General features: G+C 53.7%; 12 protein-coding genes across 12 annotated transcripts; 9 read left to right on the top strand and 3 right to left on the bottom strand.

The window, feature by feature from the left end:
* Positions 1 to 787: 787 nt before the first annotated feature.
* Positions 788 to 2,557, top strand: CLAFUR5_07536 (Glucan synthesis regulatory protein; the record flags this gene model as incomplete). The annotated part of the gene is made up of 2 exons (XM_047906684.1): positions 788 to 798; positions 919 to 2,557. The coding sequence occupies 2 exons, from the start codon at positions 788 to 790 to the stop codon at positions 2,555 to 2,557; spliced, it is 1,650 nt and encodes a 549-aa protein (XP_047762949.1).
* Positions 2,558 to 3,406: 849 nt separating this feature from the next.
* On the top strand, positions 3,407 to 6,331 carry CLAFUR5_07535 (uncharacterized protein; the record flags this gene model as incomplete). Its single annotated transcript, XM_047906683.1, has 1 exon — positions 3,407 to 6,331. The coding sequence occupies one exon, from the start codon at positions 3,407 to 3,409 to the stop codon at positions 6,329 to 6,331; it is 2,925 nt and encodes a 974-aa protein (XP_047762950.1).
* Positions 6,332 to 6,624: 293 nt separating this feature from the next.
* CLAFUR5_07534 (UBX domain-containing protein 1) lies at positions 6,625 to 7,872 on the bottom strand (the record flags this gene model as incomplete). Its single annotated transcript, XM_047906682.1, has 2 exons — positions 6,625 to 7,752; positions 7,807 to 7,872. The coding sequence occupies 2 exons, from the start codon at positions 7,870 to 7,872 to the stop codon at positions 6,625 to 6,627; spliced, it is 1,194 nt and encodes a 397-aa protein (XP_047762951.1).
* Positions 7,873 to 8,264: 392 nt separating this feature from the next.
* CLAFUR5_07533 (Mitochondrial import protein 1) lies at positions 8,265 to 8,748 on the top strand (the record flags this gene model as incomplete). The annotated part of the gene is made up of 2 exons (XM_047906681.1): positions 8,265 to 8,534; positions 8,626 to 8,748. 2 exons carry the CDS (start codon positions 8,265 to 8,267, stop codon positions 8,746 to 8,748), a joined length of 393 nt encoding a protein of 130 aa, XP_047763049.1.
* Positions 8,749 to 9,143: 395 nt separating this feature from the next.
* CLAFUR5_07532 (Mitochondrial inner membrane protein OXA1) lies at positions 9,144 to 10,700 on the top strand (the record flags this gene model as incomplete). The annotated part of the gene is made up of 2 exons (XM_047906680.1): positions 9,144 to 9,212; positions 9,264 to 10,700. 2 exons carry the CDS (start codon positions 9,144 to 9,146, stop codon positions 10,698 to 10,700), a joined length of 1,506 nt encoding a protein of 501 aa, XP_047763050.1.
* Positions 10,701 to 10,978: 278 nt separating this feature from the next.
* CLAFUR5_07531 (uncharacterized protein) lies at positions 10,979 to 11,675 on the bottom strand (the record flags this gene model as incomplete). The annotated part of the gene is made up of 3 exons (XM_047906679.1): positions 10,979 to 11,029; positions 11,088 to 11,420; positions 11,490 to 11,675. The coding sequence occupies 3 exons, from the start codon at positions 11,673 to 11,675 to the stop codon at positions 10,979 to 10,981; spliced, it is 570 nt and encodes a 189-aa protein (XP_047763051.1).
* Positions 11,676 to 13,708: 2,033 nt separating this feature from the next.
* CLAFUR5_07530 (uncharacterized protein) lies at positions 13,709 to 14,599 on the top strand (the record flags this gene model as incomplete). The annotated part of the gene is made up of 1 exon (XM_047906678.1): positions 13,709 to 14,599. One exon carries the CDS (start codon positions 13,709 to 13,711, stop codon positions 14,597 to 14,599), a length of 891 nt encoding a protein of 296 aa, XP_047762948.1.
* Positions 14,600 to 14,694: 95 nt separating this feature from the next.
* CLAFUR5_07529 (uncharacterized protein) lies at positions 14,695 to 16,165 on the top strand (the record flags this gene model as incomplete). The annotated part of the gene is made up of 3 exons (XM_047906677.1): positions 14,695 to 15,799; positions 15,864 to 15,957; positions 16,006 to 16,165. The coding sequence occupies 3 exons, from the start codon at positions 14,695 to 14,697 to the stop codon at positions 16,163 to 16,165; spliced, it is 1,359 nt and encodes a 452-aa protein (XP_047763398.1).
* A 210-nt stretch (positions 16,166 to 16,375) lies between these two features.
* Positions 16,376 to 17,126, top strand: CLAFUR5_07528 (uncharacterized protein; the record flags this gene model as incomplete). Its single annotated transcript, XM_047906676.1, has 2 exons — positions 16,376 to 16,398; positions 16,454 to 17,126. 2 exons carry the CDS (start codon positions 16,376 to 16,378, stop codon positions 17,124 to 17,126), a joined length of 696 nt encoding a protein of 231 aa, XP_047763397.1.
* Positions 17,127 to 18,305: 1,179 nt separating this feature from the next.
* CLAFUR5_07527 (uncharacterized protein) lies at positions 18,306 to 18,500 on the top strand (the record flags this gene model as incomplete). Its single annotated transcript, XM_047906675.1, has 1 exon — positions 18,306 to 18,500. The coding sequence occupies one exon, from the start codon at positions 18,306 to 18,308 to the stop codon at positions 18,498 to 18,500; it is 195 nt and encodes a 64-aa protein (XP_047763402.1).
* A 2,301-nt stretch (positions 18,501 to 20,801) lies between these two features.
* On the top strand, positions 20,802 to 21,221 carry CLAFUR5_07526 (uncharacterized protein; the record flags this gene model as incomplete). Its single annotated transcript, XM_047906674.1, has 2 exons — positions 20,802 to 20,990; positions 21,129 to 21,221. 2 exons carry the CDS (start codon positions 20,802 to 20,804, stop codon positions 21,219 to 21,221), a joined length of 282 nt encoding a protein of 93 aa, XP_047763401.1.
* Positions 21,222 to 22,820: 1,599 nt separating this feature from the next.
* Positions 22,821 to 23,910, bottom strand: CLAFUR5_07525 (uncharacterized protein; the record flags this gene model as incomplete). Its single annotated transcript, XM_047906673.1, has 2 exons — positions 22,821 to 23,764; positions 23,817 to 23,910. The coding sequence occupies 2 exons, from the start codon at positions 23,908 to 23,910 to the stop codon at positions 22,821 to 22,823; spliced, it is 1,038 nt and encodes a 345-aa protein (XP_047763400.1).
* Between the last annotated feature and the right edge of the window lie 558 nt (positions 23,911 to 24,468).

Genomic DNA, 24,468 nt, shown 5'->3' with positions numbered 1-24,468 from the left:
CGAGTCTTGGCCCATCCAGCGACGTTCATATCACATTCGACATGAGCCGAACGATGCAGAGCTTGATGTTGTGTAACCAATTGGCGTGCTCGGCAGCGTCATACAGGAACGACGGTGTGGTTGACAGTTGTGAGAGGACAGAGGTGCAGGAGACATTACATTGAAGCCAGAACACTTGTCACCAGCAGCAAGCATGTGCTACAAGGATGTTTGCCATTTGCCATGGATATCGATAGACGACATATAGGTGAAGCAATTGGACGATAGTGGCAAATGCAGTGGTGTGGTTGGTTGCTGCCAACCTGTGTGGTGTGTACACAGTACATGTACTGTTGTTACATGTAACCAAGTCGTGCCCTGCGTCAAGCCTGCCGCTCGGTTTTGGCGGGAGCTCCCCTCGTTCTATTTACTCCTTCACGCTAGACAACAACATTACGCGCGTCTGTACAGCTCCAGTCTTCTCAATCGCCAATTCGCATACCTGCAACGACACTCGAGCACGCGGGTGCTGTCCGGAGTGGAACAAACGTCGGCATATCTCATTCTATCGCCTCCAGGGGGGCTCGCTAAAGGCAACAGCCCTGGTCACATTGAAAGGAGACTTGTGACGTGCACACAGCACACTGTGGTTCTGGGAGACACCTCCGCCGTTGACTTATCGACACCCTTCTTCTCCACCCACAGCGCGCGAATACCCATCCCTCTCCGCCCAGCATTCTTCGAGGCCGACGCGCACCACCACCACTGTCCCTACCGCCCGGCGTTCGCGCCTTGAACCCCTCCGAGCATGGCAAACACGTACGTCCATACGACACTTCAAGACTTCACCATATGCCCCATCGCTTCCCACGTGTCGGAACGTGCCAAGAGGTGGCATGTTGGAGATACGAGGCATTGCTAACACTGCCGCGGCTACAGGTTGGCCTCATCATGGCGCTCCTTCTGGCACACCATGACGTCTGACGATCGCCATGCCGGACCCGATGCGCCCTATCGCAACGGCAAGATCCCCGTCTCGCAGTCCAAGAAGAACTCCATCACCTCGTCAAACACAAGCGCACTCGAATCTCGCGCAGACCTCGACCTCGAAGCCGGCAATGGCTTCGTCAGCCACAACACGGCCGGAACCTCAAGTCCTCCATACTCACCGCAAGTTCGTCGGAGTCTACAACGTCAGACGTCGGGTATGGACAGCACAATGGAGGGCATGGGGCAGGGTGAGATACAGATGCAGAGCTTTGCCGATGGTCTCCCGCCTCCACCACCCGTCAGCCACTCCTGGAAGCGTATCGATCGATGGTTGGAAGACAACTACGAAGAGCTGTTCGAGAACATTGGATTCGGTGCGACGGTAAACGACGTCAACGAGCTGGAGCACGAGCTCGACTGTACGCTGCCGCAAGAGGTGCGCGAGTCGCTTCAGATTCATGACGGCCAAGAACGAGGAGGATTGCCTACAGGCGTGGTATTCGGCTGCATGTTACTGGATTGTGAAGAGATCATGCAAGAGTGGCAGAATTGGCGAACAGTGAACGAGGCCTACTTCAACGATGCGGCCAAATACGAGATCCCTCAAGCACCGCTGAAGGCTTTTGCAGGATCGTCAGCATCTGCAGTACCAGTCGCACAAGCCTCTTCCTCCGCGAGTCCACAATGGCGTTCAGAACTCGAAGAGAAGCAGGATTCACAACCTCCGAACGCCATTCAAAAGGTGTACGCGCATCCAGCGTGGATCCCGCTGGCAAGAGATTGGGGAGGCAACAACATTGCAGTGGATCTTGCACCCGGTCCGACTGGAAAGTGGGGCCAGATCATCTTGTTCGGTCGTGACTATGACTGCAAGTATGTCATCTCGCGGTCATGGTCGGCGTTTCTGGCGACACTTGCGGACGACATGCACACCGACAAGTGGTTCATCGATGAAGATACGAAAGAGCTGAAGTTGAGAGAGTTCCCGAAACAAGGAGTGGAGCCTGCATACATTGATATTCTGCGCTGGCGATCAGACCAAAAGTATGGCAGGAGAGCGCCCAAGAAGAAGCCTCTACGGATCAACAGCAATGTCTCACCTGGCGTGAATGGATTCTCACCTTACGGCTCGCCAACGAAAGAGGACCGAGGACGATCGCCTCAACGATTGTCAAACGGCAAACAGCCAGCGCATGGAACGTCAAGTCCGAGAGGTCAATTTGGCAGTCCTCTGGCGAGGGTGACGGAGGAAAGCTCGCCAGTGCACACGCAGGCTCAGCCGTTGACAGTGGACACGAGTGTGCAGCCTGCGAATGGAAAGCTGATATCTGGTATTGACACACCACCCACTTCAGCGAAACCGAAGAACGACGAGAATGCGCCTCCCTCAAAGCTTGTCGCCGTTGACACCCCAAGGGCCTCACCGGACGAGACAAGGGAGGAGCGACGTGGAAGCCAACCCTTCCCGAAGAGCAGACTTGGAAGCATGGTTATGAGCAGCAGTGATGAGGAGACTTCACCACTGTCTCCCGCCCACGACGCCGGTCTGCCAAATGTTGAGGAAGAGATGAAAGACGTGAAGATTTGAGCGTGGCCATCGCAAGGAGCAGGAAGATGGAGATGTGTCGTATTGAGATTTATCAGCATGCTTTCTAGCAACCAGCATCGCTTATTCGCATGGCGTTGGTGGAGTAGGAAAGTCGAGACAAGACGTATAGTGGTCTATATGACGGTTGAGCGAGAGTGAACAGACTCCTACGGGCAAGCATTCGACAGGTGCGATCTGCACCGCTGTGGGTGGCGAAACTCGAGACCTTTTTTCGCTGTGGACATGGCACGCTTGAGCTAGTGTAACAGTAGTGATTGTTATTGGTCGTAGCCCTATCAGCGAGCATACAATTCAGATGTTGTCTGGTATTGGTCACCTTTCAGGTGGTCAAAGATGGTAATGTGAGGAGGGCGGGAGGCTTGGCGCAACGCTGCACTCCATTGTCTTGCAAACACCACTATCTCAGCTTTCGCTCATGCAAGCATTGCTGAAAAGTATGAACATGTACTTCGAATACGTTTTCGAGGGTTCGAAGTACAACATGCCTTTCGAAAGCGACATACTCGACCGATCGCCTCGTTGAGCTACAGTACCCACGAAGCCAAAACACTGCGTCTGTGCTGTGAACACACCCAATTGGCACACCATACAAAGTTGAAGTCTTCACGACCGCATCCGGCGATGTCAACGAACATGAGGAAAACCCCACTTGTGCCAAACAATGAAGTTCAGCAATGCAAGCCGGAAAAGGTATGCCATCAGTACAAAGGCATCCTTTGTTGTGCTGGCGCATCAAGACAATTCGGCTTCGCTGCAATGCGCGAAACGCAACGCAAACCAAGACATACTCATTTTTCGCACTTTACAGTGAGCGATTAGAGCGGCGCCATGGAGTATCTCGGAAATCTTTTCGAATGGGCCCGCGACCGGGTGCTCGAATGGCAGGGCTTTGACGATGATTGGCCTTATACTGCATCGCCGGCTCAGAGTGAGGGTCATGGATCACAGTCTGAAGACAATGATAATCAGGAAGCTCAGTCTGGCGATGAAGACATGCTCGATGAAGAGCATTTGCAGGAGTTCCGAGCTGGCAATGTCTCCAATGGTACCAATATGGCGACGACGGGTGGCGGAAAACGACGAGAAGTACACTCAGGCGGAGTTGCAAGTGGTTTTCTCTCCCGAAATGGTCAACGACAGGGCAATCCAGTTTCACCAGGAAACAATCGAGGCTCCAGGACTCCACCTCCACCTCCGCCTCCACCGGTGACCACTCAACGTCTGGACGAAGAGGATGATGAGTTGCCCCCTCTTTCGGCACACTACTTTGAAAGACATGACCAAGCGTTGAAGGCGCATGAGGCCACCATGAAACGACGTCGGGAGGAAGAGCGACACGATCGTGATTTCTCCAAGCGTCGAAGATATGGCATCTTCCGGAATCAACGGAACGCGTGGCATACAGAGGGAACGGCGGAATTCCCACCGGCACCTCCAGTCACGATCGAAAGGGAGGATTATGAGTTCTACCGGGTTTGGAAAGATGAAGCAAGGAGGAACGGGCGGCGATCTGCACAGCCTGGTCACCGCTCACCAAGGACTGTTAACGTTGGGGGAGACTCTCGTGTCGAGCAGCTGCGAAAGCAAAGGCAGGAATTGCTTGAGCTTGCGAAGAAAGCCCAGCAGAACAGCCAGCAAACTCCGTCTCCACCGAAACAACCTACAGGTGATAACAACAATCGCGGTCGTCCATCATCCCCACCAGGTCAAGGTCCAACCTCGCCAAGATCGGGCTCGAAGGCTGCATCTCCACAGCAGGGACCTTCGACACCAGGTGGGTGGTCGAATGTACCGCAGACGCCGCCCAAGTCAAACACGCCTCAGCAACCTCCTCCCAAGACTTCGCTCGAGTCGACCACGCCGCCGGGATCTCCTCCCAAACGAAACGCGACTCCGCCAAAGGAGCCCAGCCCCAAGAAGAAGAGAAAGCCAATTGATGACCTTCGAATTGATGGGACAGAGAAGCTCGGTTTCGGCAATGCTACACAGACTGGTGGCGATGCTGATCCTGAAGCTGGGAAAGGGAAGGGTAGGAAGACTTCGCCACCGCGGGAGACTGGTCCTGGTCAGCCGCCGTCGAGACCTAGACGACCACGTCGTACTGGTCGGAAACTGGAAGTTGAAGTTGACTTCATCAGTGAGGACGGTATACTTGCATGTGAATCACAAGGCTTCGGGCCAGAAATCACAGAGGGCGAGGACCTGCAATGCTTATGTTATGCAATCAGAGCATCGATTGAGGCCCAGCATCCTGGAGACGACATCCCTGACATGGCCGAGTGCCAGCGAACCATGGTCAGAGGCTTGCCCAAAGATGTGAGAGATGAGTTTCTGGAACCGTATAAAGACAGTCGGTTTGACGCCAGGTCTGGAGGCCGGAACTTCACCGGGGAGGAGGCGTTCAGAGGCATTTCTATGCTGGGCTACCAGCTTTTGCTCGTTGTCGAGGCCTCCAGCCGTCCACAAGCATATGTGAGAGATCAAGGCCCAGATCAAGACTTTCCCCCAACCAAGGGATACCTCGTCCTGCACTGGTCCGACCGTGTCTACTACAAGGGACATTTCTCTTCCATCGGGCCGAAGACCACGAGACCGCTGCGTGTCGGTAAGACGAGACCGCTGTCACCGGGTACGCAGGCCGCCAGAGGCTTGATCAATGCTGGAAAGCGTGGGGAGACGCCTGACAAGACATCTCCATCTGGTGAGAAACAGTCTGCCAAGTCTGCAACAACTTCTATCACTCCGGAGAGGCAGGCCTTGTTTCGAGATGGCCTGTCTGAGCTCGTACACCAGTCAAGGTTCACGAATGGAGTCACGTTGAATGTAGTCGCCGCAGCCGTGAACTGGAATCTTCGCTGGCGACCAGATCGCGCCTCTTCCACACATGTGAACTTCACTGGAGACGAAGCGCAAACGATCCTGACAGCTCTATCAGGTGCCAACGACCTAGTGGAGTATCCAGTACGCGGCGATCATGGTCGCGTCCGTCAACACAGAGACCTGCCTGAACAGTGCCTGGGTAGCGAATGCCCCTGCGACTCACAGATCAGCAAGGGGAAGTTACCGCCGCAGTCCAGAAAAGGCGAATCATCCAGTCAAAGTCAAGGTCGCCGCAACTCACCGCCAGCCTCAACTCAACCTCAAACCCAGCTCTCCGTCGGCCGCCTGGCAACGTATCGCGGCGCCCTCGCCAAGATCATGGACCATCTAGAGCATGCTGACAAATACTACAACACCGGCGTGAAAGACGCCCGAGTCCTCGTCCGCATCAACGCCCATCTAAGGCGACAAACTGTCGCTGGAAGTGAAGCAGCCCCAGTCTACGACGAAGACGAAAGTAAAACTTGCCTCACAGCCCTCGCCGAGCAAGGCGACATGATCCGATACCCCGTCAACGGGGACCTGGTCCAACGCATCCGTCCTGGCGAGCCTAGATCACCACGTCGCAAGGATAATACAATCAAGGCGGACAACATTGGCGGCGCACTGGCTGGTACTTTCGGTCCTAAGGCGATGGGTACGAAGCCTGCTAGTTCGAAGGGGGAGGGGAAGAGTCCTCCACCAGAAACCCGTTCGAACCAGGAGACGACTGGAAGGAAGCGTAAGAGCGCCGATGCACCCGCTGCCGCTGCCAACGCCAACAAAAAGCAGAATTCTGGTCCACCGCCATCCAAGTCGCAAGGCACAACGAAGAAGAAGGGTGTTTGGGGAGGTGGTCTTGCTAAGAAACTGGAGAAGCAGCCCTTTCAGTGAGAGAAGTAACAAAGTTGATACGAGAATCTTTGATTAGCAAATGTTGTGATTCGCTACAATCTCTATAATGTAGCACGTCGTCTACGTAGTCCCTTTTTCTCAATCCACAACGGTCGTCATTTCCCGATTTTGACGACCTTTTAAAAGTGATGCCTTGGTATCATGCCCTTTTTCAGAACCAACCAATGAGTCCGCCGGTCCTGCTTTCATATGCTCGTTGCGCCTTTACGTCCGTAATCATGCCATCATGCCTCCCTCCCCCCTCTATAATCGAATCCGGAAGTCCAATATCTTTACGTCCACTTTTGCACTACGGTGCCACCACGCTTAAAGTCGCTCATCTCGCCAAGCACCTGTGACTTGTCGCTGAGCTCTTTTGAAGGGAAGGTCTGCATGAGCGCGTAGGATCTCGGCTGTGATGCGGCCCTGTCCACGAAGCTGTAGACGTCGCCAATGGTTTGGGTGGTGTTGAAGCGAGCGACAAGACGAGTGCCATCTCCTAATCTTACTTGAAGCTGGATCGTTGGTTGCGACTCGTCGATGGCGGGTTGCTGTGTCGCAGGCTGGGAGGCGGCAGCGGGTGGCGCTGCGGAAGATAATGAGGATGCTGCGCCAGATGATGTCGCAAGCCCTGGTGTTGGTGCGCCTAGTCTGTTGCCTTGTCCACCAAATGGCTTGTACTTTGGCTTAGGCTGGACGTAGTTCTCACCCTTGTGTGGATCGAGGTTGAGGTCGACTTCTTGATCTGGCTGAACGTCGAGCAGTGCTTTCGGTGCACGACCTTGGTTGATTTCCTGCATGATGTGCTCGTTGGCTGGGTCGTCGAAGCGAAGGAGAGGACCGTCATCGATGCTGACACCGTCCGCCCATAGATGCAATGTCCTGCTCACACGTGGTGGGCGCTGGCGGTCAGAACTGGATGGTGGAGGAGCATTTGGATCTTCGACGACCTGACTGGGTGCATCATCACCGCCCAGTGTCTGCGCTCGTCCGGAGAATGCCGTCGACCGTGGTGTCTCCTCCTCCTCACCGTCAGCGCCAGGTGGTCGCTCCCTATTCTGACGCGCCTGTTGCATGATGTTGCGGAAATGGTCGATGGGTTGTCCGCCTTCACCTGGGTTCTGTACAGCGAGTCCACTTTTCTCGCCGCCTGCGAACATGTCCTGTGGCTTGTCCTCGTCTTCACCCTTGTCGCCTCCACCTTGCAGATCGCGAATAGTCTTCATCTTGGAGTTGCCACTTGTCGCAGCTTTTGGCTTGCTACTCGAGGATGAGCTGAGGGGCTGTGGCTGGGTAGGTTGAGCAGCAGGTGCCTCGGGGATGTCTTCGTCGGAGGCGTTGGGTTGGTCTTCGTTCTCGGCGTAGTAGAGGGTGATAGCTTGTTCGAGATTCCAGTTGGCGGCACCGAGCGCATTTTGAGCCTATCAGGAAGAATGGTCAGCATGATGTCAAGTTACATGTTGATTGGTACATACTATGCTCGGGTTTGCGCCTGTGACGGAGCTGAATTGCGCGATCAAGTCGTCGTGGTTGTCGGCCATGATGGGTGGTCAGCCAGTTGATGGCGAGGTGGTGGTGTGGTCAGATTTGGGTGGTGTTCTTAAGAATGATCTGGTGAGATCTGTCGTGGAGGTGGGTGTTTGTGTGATAAGGAAGTTGGATCGCAAACCATCAATGAGGTCAGTTGGCTTGGCGGGCGACTGCGGGAGAGGCATGCGAGACATGAAGTTGCATGTGAGCTGTGTTCACCACGGCCGTCTTTCCGTTGCCGACTATAATCACCAAACCATTCACCAACACTCACCTACTTACTGCTGCAATACCGAGTGAAGCGGCGCGACTTGTGATACTGGAGAGACCATTCACCATCATCCCGATCATCCACTTCGACGACCACATCCACTCCACGGCTTGACAGCCGGCTATACCAACCATGTCTTCACGCGACCTCTCCGAATCACAAACGACATTTCCTTCCGACAGCGAAAACTACGACGCGAATCACTCGAATCAAGATTCATCAGATGAGCCAACATCAGACTCGAGCAGTCCCATGATCCTATACCAACCGCCAACGATATGGAGCTTGATGAGAGGAGCAGCAATAAACCTACTATTACCGTTTGTCAATGGATTGATGTTGGGATTTGGAGAGTTGTTTGCACATGAGGCGGCGTTCAGGTTAGGGTGGAGTAACACGAAGGTATGTATACTTCATGGATGTGGATCGCTCAGCCGAGGATGTTGTAGAGCAGGGCAGTGTTGGATCATGCAAGTGCTAATGGTTAGTACAGATCTTTCCAACACATAGGAGTCAGGCTCACAAGATTGGGCCGGGTATTGAGATCAAGGATGATCCAGTGGAGCGAAGACGGAGAAGTGGTCGGGAGGTGGATGCTTACACCTCGTTGGAGTAATGTGTGGAACATATCAATGATGCGAGAGAGGCTGCGGAGAAAAACATGACCACTAGAAGGTGTACACACAGGCGGAAGATCATGTCACAGGTCATCTCGAGGTGGCATGGTCATGGAGATGGTCGTGCATAGCATTGGGCGGCAGCAAGCGCTTCTACAATGCCACTCAGGCAGCTGGGCGGCATTTCATGTAGACATAAGACGGGTTTGAACATTTCCGTCGTCATCTATTCATTTCCAACGTACTGCTCGCACATATTCTTTGATTCTTCCGCATCGATCTATCTCAGGAGATACCTCGGAGTCTCGCGTGACGCGGATTCGGAAACGACTCCTGGGACTGCGCATCTCGAAATTATCACGCTGATCATCCTCATGCACACATCACAACCACGATGCCCAGTAGAGGCCTACGTCTTGTGCGAGGCAATGCGCCATCGCTGATACGGCAGCAATGTCGAAATGTAATGCAATGACTTGCGAAGTGAAGATGCCATCGCTAATACAACATCTAGCTCTCCTACACTCCCCGACCTCTCCTCCGCAATACATCACCTCGAATAGGCTCCTTAGCACAGACACCACAGCCATGGACGAGATCAACACCGACGGCGATTATTTCGATCCCGGCGATACGACATGCATCTACCACACAGACTCCAGTCGATCCAGCGACCGCCCCTCTGCCAGAGAACTCCACGTCTTCTTTTCCCGATCTGGATACGATCACACTAAATACCGTCCCCAAAACCGCAGAAGGTATTGATATATCGAGCATCCCCGAAGGCATCGGCTACTTGAAGCAGATCGGCTTGGAATACGGCTACGGTCCAACCTCGATGATCGAATGGGTGCTCGAACACATGCACATTTGGGGTGGTCTACCCTGGTGGGGAGCAATAGCAGCCACAGCAGTCGCCATTCGCGTTGTTACCTTCCCATTATACTTAAAGTCCAGCGACATCATGGCACGACAAAACGCTCTCACCTCCGTCACGAAACCCATCACAGACCGCATGACCAAAGCACAGAAAGAGGGGAACACAGCGGAAGTAATGCAGGCGTACAGGCAGCTCGGTCAGATTAGGAAAAGAGCGGGCATCAGCATAACACAGCAGTTCTTGCCAATTATATTGCAAGGTGTGATTGGGTATTGTGGATTCAAGATCATGAGAGCGGCGTCAGAACTTCCAGTGCCTGGTTTCAAAGATGGAGGGTTTTTGTGGTTGCAAGATTTGACAATAACGGATGGATATTTGTTGATGCCCATCATCATGGCTGGGACTGTCCACATGATTGTACGATTGGGTGGTGAAACTGGTGCACAGACGCAATTACCAGAGGGCATGAAGAAGGTCATGCTTTATGGTATGCCAGCAATCATCTGCTTGGTCACCGCATGGCAACCAGGTGCGGTATGTGTGTGGTTCGCTGCGTCTGGTGCGTTGGGGATTGTTCAGGGGAGAGTGTTGCAAAATGCAGCTGTGAGAGACCTCTTCGGACTAGCACCAATTTATGTGCCGAAGCCAGGAGAGGGTGGTGGAGGATTTCTGAGTGCGATGCTGGAAGATAGGGTGAAGGGGCTGCAACCGACGAGATACGAACCCGCGCCGTCAGCTGGTGCGAATGGTGGGAGGAATGCTGCGTACATGGCGCCGAATTACCAATCGCCGAATATACACAGACAGGGTAAGACGATCGATACGACGTTGGTGGCGCCAAACCCAGCAGGGACATCGGCACCTTCAGAGGAGATGATTCAGCCCGGGATGCCAGCGACGCCGAAGAAGGGCATGTTTGATGGGTTGAAGGATCAATTGCAGGGTAAGATCTCGGAGGCGAGGCAGGTGAGGGCGAAGACGCCAGAGCAGAGGAAGAAGGAGGAGAGGGAGGCGTTTAAGAGGAGGGCGAAGCAGTATGAGGAGAGGGCGCAGGGTAGGAGGGGGAGGTAAGGAGGGTGTGTATAAAGAAAAGCTGTAAGTTAGAGTGTTCGATTCAGCTGTGTATATGATTGGAGGTGTGCATGCATAAGTGGGAGCATTGGTGTGGCGTAGGATGGGAATATACCAGAGGGAGTCTAGGCATGGGAGACAACCAACGCAGCTCTTGAACATTACTTCCGCGCAACTGCTGACGCTCAGTATTTGTATCTGACAATATCGTCCATTCCCTACCCAGCGACTCGAACCGATGAAAGGCTTCAGCCTTGAACTTATCCCAGCTGCCAGGCTCAGGCACAGACACAGACATCCGGATTGCTGTCGGGCTCGGAGTCGCTTGACTGCACCGAGATATCGGTCAGTATCGTGCAGTCTTCCAGCGCGTTGATGTACACTTACCGATTCTAGAGATCTGGCTGGCATGTGCATCACCAATGTCCCCCGTATTACCTTAAGCGGATCTGGTTCGCGGTTTACGGCTTCGTCTTCGGAGTCATTCAGCTCGTCATCTTCGGAATCGTCCAGCTCGTCGTCATCCTCGTCGGTTTCTTCTGCATCATGGCTGTCATTCTCCACATCGACCTTCGTCTCCTCTGGTGGCTCTGCGTCCTGCCCGGCTTTGATCTGGTCAAGAATGCTTCGCATGTCGCGGAGTGTGGCTTCTGCTTTTTGGGAGGGGGTCGCCTGAATTCTGGATGTGTTGTAGACCGCTTCAGCTGCTTCACGAAACCGCTGTGTGACGAAGCTATCAGCAATGCCGGTCAAGCTTGCACGATTTGCCTGGCGACAGACCATACGTACCTCAGCTTCTTCCCAGTCATCCGTGGCGGAGCATACGATGACGCAGTCTTCGACCTGCCATTGTCGAGGCAGAGACGGGTCAGTTAGGCTGCGCTTGGCGGTGGTGATCGCTGCGTCCCATTGACGCGCCTGGCATAGACGCAAAGCCCGGAAGTAGTCCTCGATGTGTTTTTCGAGCGACTTCATATTCTCGGAGTGTAGGCGCAGGTGATGCTGCGACGCGTCTTGCGTTGCTGAAAGACGTTGAACGGCCGATGCTCACAGAAAGAGAAGCGCTCCCAGTACACCCAGGGCTTGGCATGGGAGAAAGCGCTCGGGATTCACTCGAATGGTCCTTGGCCGTGCGGAAGAGATACAAATGTTCTGACTTCTGGGACCGTCAGCACCACATAGCGGTGGTGAGCTGAAAGCAGACAACCCCGACCTGAGTGGCTCTTTCTCCCTCCGACGGTCTTGTTTAGGACATCAACAGTTCTGCTGTGTATCGATCCGAAGCGTCGACCCAGCCTCCCTGCGCCGCACTTCGGGTTCCAACGATGTTCTTGGGTCGCTACCAGCACGCCCCTGAGGACGCTTCAACATTGCCACCTACGAGACTGTGTCTAAAGCACTCGTCGAAGCCCCTGTCGCTCTCAGCACTACGTGTAGTGCTGGCAACTCGACACAGCCTCAACACGCCGCAACTAGAACGTCAACGACTTTTCCGACCCTGTTCAACTCCAAGTCCGTCATCCCTTCCTGACCCATCACTTTGATCCTTCCTGTTCAGGCAGGAGACATGGTGCAGGTGACTAAGCCAAGCTGCATATAAGCCATGTCGTTTCCCTTCTCGGTCCTTTCCCCTCCAACAACAACCCATCGAAACAAGCTGCCAGCTTAATACCGCAGTGAGGGCTCCGGGAGTCGGACACTCTAGACGAAAGGCCAGAAGCGCTTCCGGCGAGGTGCCAAGCAATATGATGCCGGACCTAGCGAAACTCGGTGATTCGTTCAAAAGGGCTCCCAGCGGACTGTCAATCACGAAGGAGTCGGAATGTTGACTTGGTCATGATTGGTCCCAACGCAGCAAGGCCTAGCCAGGTTGAGAACCTACCATTCCAGCTGTGGAGCGCCTCGTGACGACCGAAGTAGCGGCGCTTCCAGCAGACTGTCAATCATGAACGAAGTCGAGAACCGACTTGGCCCAAATAAGGTCCAGCACACCGAGGGCCAGGCGGGTTGAACACCTGTCTGTCAATCTGTGGAACGCCTGCTACGTGTGGGCACCCAGCCAGAAGCCCTTCCAGCGGACTGTCAATCACACAAGAGTTCGGAAAGTTGACTTGGTCAAAATTGGTCTCCAGCCCAGCAAGGGCTTCCCAGGTCAAGCACATATTCTCGCATCCGTGGAACGTCTCATCGCCCGGAGACTACGCCGGAAGCACTTCCAGCGGGCTGTCAATAAGAAACGAAGTCGAAAAGTTGACTTGGTCAAAATCGATCTTCAGTCAGGGAGGGCTCCCCAGGCCCAGCACATGTTGTAACAACTGCAGAACCGCTTCCAGCGAGGTGCCAATCACGAACGAAGTTCGGAACTTGACTTGGTCAACGAAGCGCAGAACTGCATGCACGCCGGCGCTGGCCTTTCGCCGTCACACCAGAGTCTTGCGACACGCATCTCACTTCGCGGTGCGTGGTCACATGTCCAAGAGCGAAGCAGCCGGCGGTCTCCGCGCTCGGCAGCAAGCATATGGATGCCAAAGGCAGTGAGATCTTGCCGGTTAATGTCAAGGTCTGCGCCCCCGCGATGCCGTGCTGCTCAACTCTGCCAGCTAGTCGACCAAGAGGACATGCAAAGGTGTCCTCAGCCAGTGTCGAACTCACCCGTGGTGCATCGTGGCACGCGCACTACTTTCCAGCAGTCTCTTCACATCAATGGCTCGACAGAGATGTTCACGGCCGCTACGCTGGTCGATGCTGGTATGAGGTGAAGTTATGCTCCACGCGCGCTCGGCGCAAGCCGAACCACATGGCATGGTTGCTTCCAACATCGCACCTTCCCTTCAGCCTTCGTTGTGACAAGCTCTTCCACTAACCTTCACTAATTCTTCACGACCTCTCGTGGTCGATCCATCATCATTCAAACGACGAACTTGATTTCGGCAGGCAAGAATCCTTAGCAGAGGCTGAAGATCGATCGCCTCACCAGTCACCACCTTCAAGTCCGAAGTCAAGGGAAGATGGCGAACCCAAGCCAGGCACTGACGATCCTATTCTGCAAAGAGCTGTCGACACTGCTGAGCACGGCATCGAACAACGATGCGATTCGGCTGCTACCGGACAAGACTTGGCTACTGAGCTCTGTGCTCGCCATTCACGTGAGCATTGAGCTCGGTGATGTTTTGGAAGCACTTGACGCGAAAGCATCCTCTTCGACGTTGATCCATGGATACTGGCATGAAGAGCAGGACTCTGTCTACGTTCTTATGGGTCAGGATGTATGGCAAAGCACACGGTGCGACAGGCATGCTGGATCACGTGTCATGACAATGGTGAACAACGACCCTCTGGATTCCGTCAAGCGCATGCAGGTGATCAAGCTTCATACAGTGCCTGCGGAACCTGGCCCTTGCCCTGGCGCTATGGAGCACAACGGGACAGAGCTCCAGGTCCTTGCACATTTTCTGAGAGCCTCACTAAGGCTGAACCCGTTCGACCTCAGCATAGTGGTCACAGCTCTCGCGGAGGGCTCTCTGAGTCTGACCCCGTCGTTTGAAGGTGTTTCGCGTCATACTTCAGCTGCTCTGCTGACAACGGCACGTTCGGCACTGCTACATGCCAGCACCTACAAGCACTTACTTTCTGGTGCTGTTCGAAGCACACCCAGTCTCGTGCAACTCGCTGAGATCTACGATATATCCGCTGCTGATCGCCCTCTGCAAGGCATCTATACGATCATGGTACAGTTTTCAGGTGCGCCTGCTGCTGAGGCTCTGCGCCGCCGTCAACCTTCATTCCTTCATGGACTGGCCCACCTTGCTTGGAGGCATAGACCATGTGCACATCCTCGACACACCGGTCTACACGAAGCGATACTGCATGCTTGTCAGCTTTACGCACCAGCCCACTGATGACAACATCGACCGGGCACTGGTTTCGCTTCGCCAAGCTTTGGGATTGAAGCCTACAACACGAGCGCTGGCAACATCGATCGTTCTCCAAATCCATGACGATCTTCCGAGCCGATGGAGACCTCAGCAAGCCATTCAAAGACAACGTCCTGCAGCCACGGCTTAGAGCTGCAATCAGTAGCACTATGACTGGCATCGCTGCCGCTGGCTCCGCATCGAAACTCGACAGTGTTCTATCCACACTGAGTGCACCAGATCGACAGCCCGTTAGCTTTGTTCCCTGGACCAGACAAAGTAATGAGGATGGCGGTCGCGCACGCGACAGCATCCCACGTCAGTTGACGACACTCCTCGACGCGCCGATTCTTGAGATGCTGCGGGCAAACGACAACCTGCTGATCATCGCGGAGATCTGTTCATCAAACAAGCATCCCATGAAGGATCGTCAAATGTGGCACCCCTTGCCGCGCAATCGTCCAGTGTATCTCCTCACTGTGAACCCTGACCGTGTCACGCGCCGGACTGGAGAAGTCGCTCAGGTGCTCTCGAGACTTGATGTAAGAGGTGGTGCGTGGCTGACACAAGGCTTCCCAAGTGGTGAAGCGATGGATGAGACAAACAGTGAGGTGATGGACAAGACAGACTGGCAGCTTGTCACCCAGGACACCAGCTCCGGCTTGGAGGCACAACTCACACTCGGTCGCCAGCGAGCATTGCAGATGGGATTCTATTGGCGTCGGGACGAGGTTATGATTCGTCTCAATAACCATGTCGACAGGACAGGGAGCTCTCCACGCTCGCTGGTCGCGCTCCAAAAGGCGCCAAAGGTAGCCATTGAGGTGCACGAATTTGATGCCGTGCTGCTCGTGGCCCGTGTGTCACCAACGTCACAGGCCAAGGAAGACAACAGCATGAACACATCTATTCTACGCCAATCGAAGTTCCTGAGCACAGTCGTGGCCCAATGTGGTGTTCCTGTGCATTCACTAAACTGTACATCGGTATCGGCGCACAGCAATGGACTCGTTGAAATCCTGAAGAGCAAGCTCAAGACACTCAATGAGCGCGTCCTGGTGGTCTCCGTTGGCGTTGATAGTCTATGCCACTCCTCGGAGACATATCTGGACTTGGTCAACATGAGCTACGACGGAGTGGGTTTCGGCTCGCTGTTATGGGACCATGACACGACTGTCGATGTGTGTACTGCACTACGACTGGATTATTGTCCACGGTGACTTGGCCGTACTGATGGAGTGGGAACAAGCGCTCCTCGAACGACAGCGCGCCCCACTACTTCAAGTCAACTTGCCTCTAGTACAGCCGCTGCTGTGGTTCCTACCTGGCATGGGCAACAATCCGTGGGTCGAGCGTCACATGAGCGCCAATGGCTTACTGACTTTTGATAGGCACCCTACTATACTCCACGCCGAGCGTCATGTCACCAAGTCGTCTGAGTGGGTGGAAGCTGTCACTCTCACCTCTTACCAAGGCGGCAAGAGCATCGCGCCAGAACCCATGAAGACAGCAGGCGAGCGAGGTTTCTCTGCGGGGCAAATGGAGGCTTAGAAGGTCTACAATGAAAGGTAAATCACCTGCAGGTCAGACTAAGATCACGGACTGACTTGTTTACAGTGCAATCCCGGAGAATGTCGCCGTCCAGATCACATTCAACAATGGTGGCTCAAAGTCTTACACATGCTCATGTCCGACATTACCAGTCGAGCAGCATGACCCTGAATGTCTATGCAAGTGCGGATTTTGCAATCGGTGTAGGACATGCCCGTGCGATGGGACCTCCTGTGAGTGTCCCGTTATCTGCAATTGCCACTGCAAGCACTGTCACCCCACACCAAGCACAGTCTCCTCGAACGACTCAAAGCCAAGTGCTGGTAAGAAGCGAGACACCAAGCACACCATCAAGAAGGAGGGCCAGGACCGCAAGTGCAAGACGATGGGCTGCGAGAACACTGCTCCTGTGAATGGCCAATTCGGGTTTCTGTGTCGAGCATGCTACAAGGCTAAGGCTGCAAATCGGCAATGCGCGACACCGTTTTGTTCGAACTCGGTTCCCGAGGGAGGTATCACCGGCGACGTGTGCACGACTTGCGTCCAGGACGATAAGTTGGGCGACATGAACATCCGCAAGTGCGTCGGAAAAGATTGCAACAAGCCAACACCTCAGGGCGGCCCTGGCGGGAATTACTGCAAGCAATGCTACGGCAAGGTGCGTAGCGCCGAATTGAAGGCGAGGTCTCGCGTCAAGGCTGAAGTGTCTGCTTCAGGGCGACCGATCTGCGAATTCCCAGACTGCGACAATGCCGTCCCAGCGGACACAAAGGCAAGCCGCCGCTGCGTAGAGCACAAGGGCAGACGCATGCCTGCTGCTAGCAGGAGCCAGAAGCCGAAAGTCGAAGACGATCAGCCTCGTAGTACTGTTGGCGAGCTCGAAACAGGAGGCTCGGCGGTGATAGTTGAGGCTGAGGAGAAATCCACACTTAGCAACGACATGTCGACATTTCTGTACTGATCGAAGGGAGAATTTGAGGATGCCATATCTTGGAAGCGTAGGGAGAGATGGGGCATTTTCCACGAGCTAATCATCAGATGAGAGCATAGCTATTTTGGGGAGAAGATGGAGGATGATAAGAGTGAACATTGCTGAACATGAAAATGTATGAGTAGGCATATTTATTACAATGCACCACATGACATAGTGCACTTGACGTTCACCAGGACTCACGTGGCTTAAGCAGAATCTCAATGCCTTCTCTCTTGCAGCTGCAAGCCTTATGGCAAAGATAGCTATTGCTACAGGAACTTGCGCATGCTAGGCACATGCAATGATTATTTGCCCCGTCTCTCTCATAGAGAATACATTATTCGCAAGATCTCCGCCCGATTGCGAGGAGCAGGGCCAATGGTACGAAGCACGAGGTTTCTAAACAGGTCATTAGCACAAGTCTTATAGGCATTATTCTTGTACTGTAGCCTGCCCTGCCCTGGGAGAGTTCTTCCCGACAAAATAGCCAGTCATCTCTCAGTGTTGTGCCCACCACGCGTTCATGGTGCTTGTATGGTGGTGTATTGTCGAGCTTCGATTGCCGTGGGATTCTGGCATCATCGCGTCGCAAGGCCCTCGGGTCGATGGCATGCTGTAAAGAACTCGCTAACATCTTTGTTGATGGATACGTGATATCGTGCCGAGTGGTGTCTGAAGAACGGGAAGGTCGCAGGAGCCAAAGTCGCCGCAACAAGCTTGTGCATGTCGAAAGTAGCTTCGTGATGCAACTCAAGGCGCCGGCCAGTCGCAGTGTTGCCTACCGCGTGTCGTTGTGCGCGCTCGCTTGTATCCTGCCCTTCATGGCGGCAATGTACGGCTATGCATTGTCATGGTGTACTCGGTGAGGATGGTGAGAGCCGGCAGAGAGTGATCGTAGCGAGATGTCAAGAGCGCTTCCAATCTTGGCAAAGCCGAAGCTTAGGGTGGACACTGCAGAGCTTCTCGTCTGCACCACGTACCTCAGGTAACTCAACAAGAAAGCTCGTTCCAGAGTCCTCCCAGTAGAGGTGCCTCCACATCTCGTCGAGCTGACACTGACACTTCAGCCACAACTTCAGCACAAATCGAAAGTCTTCAAGGCGTCAACACGTCAACGCCCAGTAGCCGTTCAATTTTGTCTGCTGCATGCGAATGATGCGAGCAATCATGTCTGAGGGCAGACTCACGGCACATGGATCCTCAAAGGTCTATGACATGGAGAAGCTGGCTCGCCAGTTTCGCCTCGCAAGGAATGGGAATGCGGTAATGCTTGTGACCCGCATCACCGGCCAGGAACCAATGCACATCGTTATCCAAATGTGTTGCTGGGAGCCGTACCTCGTGTACACCACTGAGACGTGATTGCAAGATCAAGGCCAGGACGGGTCCATCAACGCATGATTAGCCATAGTCCGTTCTAGTCAGCAATTAACTCGTGTCAGATGTTGCCAATGAAAGTACTCTGGGCGGTCTGCGAGCCACTGAACTCCAAAGAATGCGTATAACGTATGCCACACTGTACATTGTTAGTAGGGAATAAGTCGCGGCACTTCGTGGATCCAGAAGGTTCGTTGTTGGCTGCTAAGGCATGTCGCGTGGACAGTCAGCTGCAGTAACAATCATATGCAATGGACGCAGCGCAGGGTGTGCTCAGACTGTTCTTTCCGAACTCAGGTGATGAACGCGTCCGGGTGTATTTCGGGGAAGCTTGCGCGTGTGCAAAAATATGAGGCTTACATATCAACTTTCCTCTACAACGTTGGCAACGATCAAAAGAATAAAAAAGTGTTTTGCTCATCTTTGTTTCTATAGTAAGATCAGTACAAGATCATGACTGCATTATAGAGATTTCGGCTCACGCATGTGTCACTGTGTGGTCGTTAGAATCAACCTGAAGAATGCCAGTTGTGACAGAACTCACTCCTTAGTGCAGGGGCCCTAGTAATAGTCAGTGGATGCCATGAAATCCTCATCGGAATTTACTGACATGCTAATCTTCCTGGGATGAAGTTAGTGGGAGTTGTCATAATGAAGTACTGCAGAATACGTACTCTGTATTGTTTCACTAGACTATGTTAGGCGTTGTCGCTTGACGGCGGCAATGGAGAGAACTCACAATTGACCACTATTGAATAGTTAGCGATGCTGGTCATTAGAACTCAGCCACGGGGCCAACTTACAATGCCCGAAGGCGAAAAAAAGGTGTCCCTCCCGCAACATATAGCTTCAGCCGGCACGAGCCGTAGGTCACCGCTACCAGAAATATTTTGCCCGCAACGTCGCCGTCGTCTGTCTCGTCTCATATCTGCTACTTTCTCCATCCGGCAACATCTCTTGCGATGGCACATGTTGAGAAGGTATGATCTTGGTAAGATATGAACACCTCCCTTGCGATGACCGACTCGGATCTTCCTGAACGACGTGTCCAGTCTCCGGGGCGAGCTTTCATCGATCGAAGCTAACGCCCATGGACGGAGGTCGCTGCAGACAAGATTGTCTCTTCTGGTCTGTTCCGGCAGGCGATGCACTGCGGTTGTCGTCTTGGCCTTCATGGTCCAGATCGGTTGATTGACATCTGTCGTGGTCTTCGGTGTTCCAGCTCGGCAGAACAGATCAATCAACGACTGTTGATATCGCCTTGCACCTTATTCGCCTAGGCATCAGACTAATTCCGCCACGCATTGCGCATCGATACCATCGTCGCCATGCCGGCGGAGTGAAGGCTTGGCATTTCCGGATCCGGCGGGTGCACGGTCGCAAGTGAATGAAGTCGGCTCCGGTCATCTTGCAACGAGTAACGATATCGATGAACCATTGGGAGCAGAATAGCAGCTATTGACAGCGTTCATACCTGTCATAATGATAGTCCGATTTCCAGCAAGGAGTAGGCGTCAAATTCGAAGTGCGGCCATTGTGTTGCTCATTCTCCTTGTTACCCCGCACTCCACCATCACCGGCGACCTTCTACGGTCAATCGACGGTGCTGGGCGCATACTATTTGATGTTGCTACATGATGCATGCCTGATGAACACGGGAAAGTTGTAGAGTCTCTTCTGACACTGACACTCTTGGACATAAGGCAGCCGATACTCAAGACGGTCTGAGTTAGACACAGAGCTGTTGAGCAGTATGGCCAGGACTCACTGATTGGAGACGTGCAGCAACAATGGTGTGAGAGACATATATGCATAACGAGACGCGGGCTTTTCTTCGCGGATGCTCTCTACCTGTTGGCGATGTGCGTGACGGTCCTCCTGTTTCTTCCTGGCCTGAACGCCTTCCAGTGCCTGTACCACTTGAGGCATGCCATCTAAAAGGTCACACTCGATCGTGCGTCGGCGTCCTTGGGTGGTTGAAGATGTTGTGTTTGAGGAGGGATCAGTAGATCGCCGGTAGCGAGGGTCGAGCCCGCGAGAGGACGTGTAGAGGTCAAAGATGAGCTGAAACCCGAGCCGGGAACAAGATTCCCAAGTCGCGAATTCCAGCACTTTCAATCAGTGAACAGGACGAACGTGTTCTTTCTTGCGTGGTCGCCCACGGTCCCGCTTGTGATAAGGATGGAATCTTCTTTCATGCGATTACGCGCTGCGTAATCCCAACTACACAATAATCAATCGTCTGGACACACATCTCTGCCTTACATCTCGAACATTCGCGCGAAGATGGCAGATTCAACCAATTTCTACGCCATCAGCTACGGCGCCGCGCTTGCGCACTACAACAACACTCGTCATGGCGAGGCCGTCGAACACGCCAAGACCAACCTGAGAGATCCTACCTTGCCTCGATACTGGCAAGCGAAGAACTGCATCCCCATCATCTGCGCGGCAGAGTCATGGTATGAAGCAGAAGTATGTGTCCAATTATACGAACTTCTCGCGGCTCACCATCCTGTCCTCGACTCGGCTCTTATGATCCATCTCTTCCCAGTGTTTTCTTGAAGTCACGTAGTGATCTTCTGCCATCATTACTGACATCACGGCCATTAGATCTATCGCGCTCTGGCCGAGGAGATATACGACAACGCCGCAAAAGCCACAGCTCCTGTCGACAGTCTTGGAGAAGTCGACACTCTCGCCTGACAGTGCCTGCATGAGGTTCGAACTGATCTGGACCATCTGCAAGCCCAGCAGCTGGAGCAGCGACCAGACGACATAACCGAAGATGAGGTCCTGGCCGGTCATGGCGCGGAGTGGAGGCCAGACACAGGTTCCATGCCGATGAATACGAGATCCGTAACGCTGAAGAAACACTCAACTACCCCGATTTGACCGCAGTAGATGCAGTGCGCAAGGCGATGAGGAGTATTCCAGGGGGCATCGTCAAAAGCCACGACAGTCCGAAGCAAGTGAGTTCGTTGTCGATGTCGTACCGGTAGAGAACATGAGGTGGACTAACACTATGCGCTAGACGACTGCCAAGCCATACCACAGCTCCGGTATGATACAATACATCAACATACAGAGGTCTCAATACTGATTATATCACTGCATAGAAAGCTACTCCGGGGAGCCGGTTCACATTGGCTGCAATCAAAGATGGCGCGATGAACGGATTCGTTGCCACGACGAACATACTGCGACACAAGTATTGATTAGCGTCGTGAGATTGCTTTCCGTCGTTGTCGGCAATGCTAAAATGTGCTGTTGGCGGTTGTGAACCTCCAAAGGTAAGCGTAGCGGAGTGGAGCTCTCTACCAACCCTTCTAGACTGCAAAGTAGCGTGCGATCCACGCTACCGCTACCCGACGTACAGTGCTTATTATACGACGACATAGGCGTTAGCGACGAGTATATGTTTGCGAGTTCGCCAACAGGCACAGTGCGGTAGATCACGTGACACTAAAACTTGAAAGTTGACCAATCAGAGCGGGCGCCAAGGCTAGTTGAGGGCTGGTATAGAGCTTCACTCCCTCGCTGACGCCTCACCTACGTACTCGCAAGCTCGTACTCCGGTGTGGCTAGCGCTCGGTCGCTACGCTTAATGATATGCTAAGCTCAGGTACTCAGCCCCTACGTGGCCTCAGCTTCCACGCTATACCGCAAGCGGGCGCGAAGCTGCACACAGCTTTGGCAGCCTGGACTTGATCCTATTGGGCAACGAAGCGAGCTTGCGTCAGGGGTTCTGATAGGCTGAGATTAATGATATGCTGCGAAGTAGCTGCCGTGGCTAGATGATGAAGATACTGGAGACAACACTGCCGGATCGACCATGCACTTGCCTGTCATCCTCGCAGACAGCAGCTCGGCTGTAGATGAGCAAACTGTACAAGGCCCGGTAACAAAGTACGTTGTCGGCTTGGGTCTCGACTTTACTTCTTGAAATGCTGTTCACAGGGCGTATAGCCGTAAAGACCACACACGGCGACGCACTATAGCTCGACTGTATCGGTAAGGCCTTGCTACTTAGCTATACCCTGGCGTGTTCGAGCAAAGGCCTTTGCTTTAATGATAAGTCGAAGCGCCCAGCGGCAATCAACTTTTGTTACCGGCCCTCGGTATCACAGCATCGGCAGCAGAAATGGCGAATAGCGAGCAGCACTGATTGGAGACGTGCAACATCAATGATGTGAAGGACATGCATGCATAACGAAACTCATCCCAGGTGTCTGAAACACGCAGCAACACCGTAGCTACCCATCAGTCCAGCCATCCAACAACGCCTCGTACAATCATGCCACATTACTTCTCCTTCTCACTTTCTTCCCACACGATGATCTCGCCCTTGATATCACCCTCTGCATCAACGACCGGCATCGTCGACGGTGCCTTCTCTTCAACCACCGGCGCAGCATACAACGCCTTCACGTCCAACTTCACCCCCTTCCCCTCAACACCATCCACGACAACATGCGAATCCTTGTTCATGCCCTCAGGAAAGAACGGATCAGTCTCGAGATCAGACAGCGGTGACCTTGCCCCATCATCCATCTCATCCACGACAATCTTCTTCCTAATCAACTCCGTCTTCTTAACTTCCCTCGGCGCCACACCCCCCGACCTCGACGCAGCAGGAGCATCATACCCGTCCGGCGGCGTATTCTCCTTCCCACGATCATCACACTTCTTCGTATCCTCATCATCCGAGCTCAAATCAAGCGTCAACGTGCTGTGCTCCATCAGATTCGACGCCTCCTCTTCCGGCGTATCCTGATAAATCTCAAAGTACCAGTCCTTCGGCATGCTTTCCTGAATCGTGGCACCAGCACTCTTCAAGCTTCCACTGAGAGCAGCATCAAGACTAAATGGCAGAGTCGACCCACTGCGAGCAAACGGAGGATCAATGCGTGAGAATGGTGCGGAAACACGTCGCACTGGCTTGGCAATCTTCCTCTTTGGCGACCTTCCAGCGGGTGCGGTCAATGGCGTTCGTGGGGTGGATATGTTTGCTTTTGGCGTGGACATGCGGGATGGGATGATTGATGGAGGCGGCATGGACTTTTGTGGTGTGAGGCTGAAAGTAAATGGCTTCACGTCATTCTTCATCTTCTTGGTAGGCGAGTCGAAGACGTGTGGGTCGACATTCTCGCTGTCGAAGTCTTCGTAGATGTCTGCCTCATAGGCGCGTTTTCCTGCTGAGATCTTTGTGACGCTGGGTTTGGCAGACGATGTCTTCGCGATAATGCCTGATACGATAAGCTTTACTGGACACGTCTGACATGGACAAGGTATATCTACCATTCTGGCGATTCTTCGCGCAGGCGAGATGCTGCAGACGAGGATTGTCGAGTGGCGCAAACGGCACTCTCGCCACTGGTGCGTGAGTTGCCATGGTGGATGAATGTCGGACGACTGCTCTCGTCCTGAACAGAAACGCGTCCGATTGCCGGCGTGCAGCACCCTGGTCAGTCTGCTCGAGCCGGTCGAACGATAGCAGATCACGTAGGATGTATCAACAAATGTTTACGCACTTCTCAATGAGCGTCTCTGGTGACTGTGATGGTGAAAGTGAGTATCGCTGGCTGAAGGATAGACACGTCCAAGTCGAGGCTCGAGGTGACGGGAACCTCACTGCCACTCTCGAGGGTGGAGCTAATGTACGACGCGATGGAGAGCGTGTGCAGTTCGTGAAGCAGTTCAACGCGGCGAGGACTCGTTGCCAATCAATCAAGTGGGCCCTGCGTTTCCGGGACGAAAGGGGACGAGGCGCGGTTGCAACGGCCAACCCAACAGCTGGACCAGGTTTGCGAGTGTTGCAAGATGACGTTGAAACAGGACACGGCAGCAAAGTCTGTACCTCGAAATGGTTGGTGAGGTACAGAGGCGTGGAATGTATGCGAGGGGTGGACGAAGAGGCGTCTCGACACGTGAAGTCTGGTTGGTGGCACGG

The sequence above is a fragment of the Fulvia fulva genome, chromosome 6 (genome assembly GCF_020509005.1).
Source record: "Fulvia fulva chromosome 6, complete sequence".
In the NCBI taxonomy this organism is placed as follows: domain Eukaryota; kingdom Fungi; phylum Ascomycota; class Dothideomycetes; order Mycosphaerellales; family Mycosphaerellaceae; genus Fulvia; species Fulvia fulva.
Note: the sequence above shows the minus strand (reverse complement) of the source record. Positions and strands in the feature narration are given on the sequence as shown.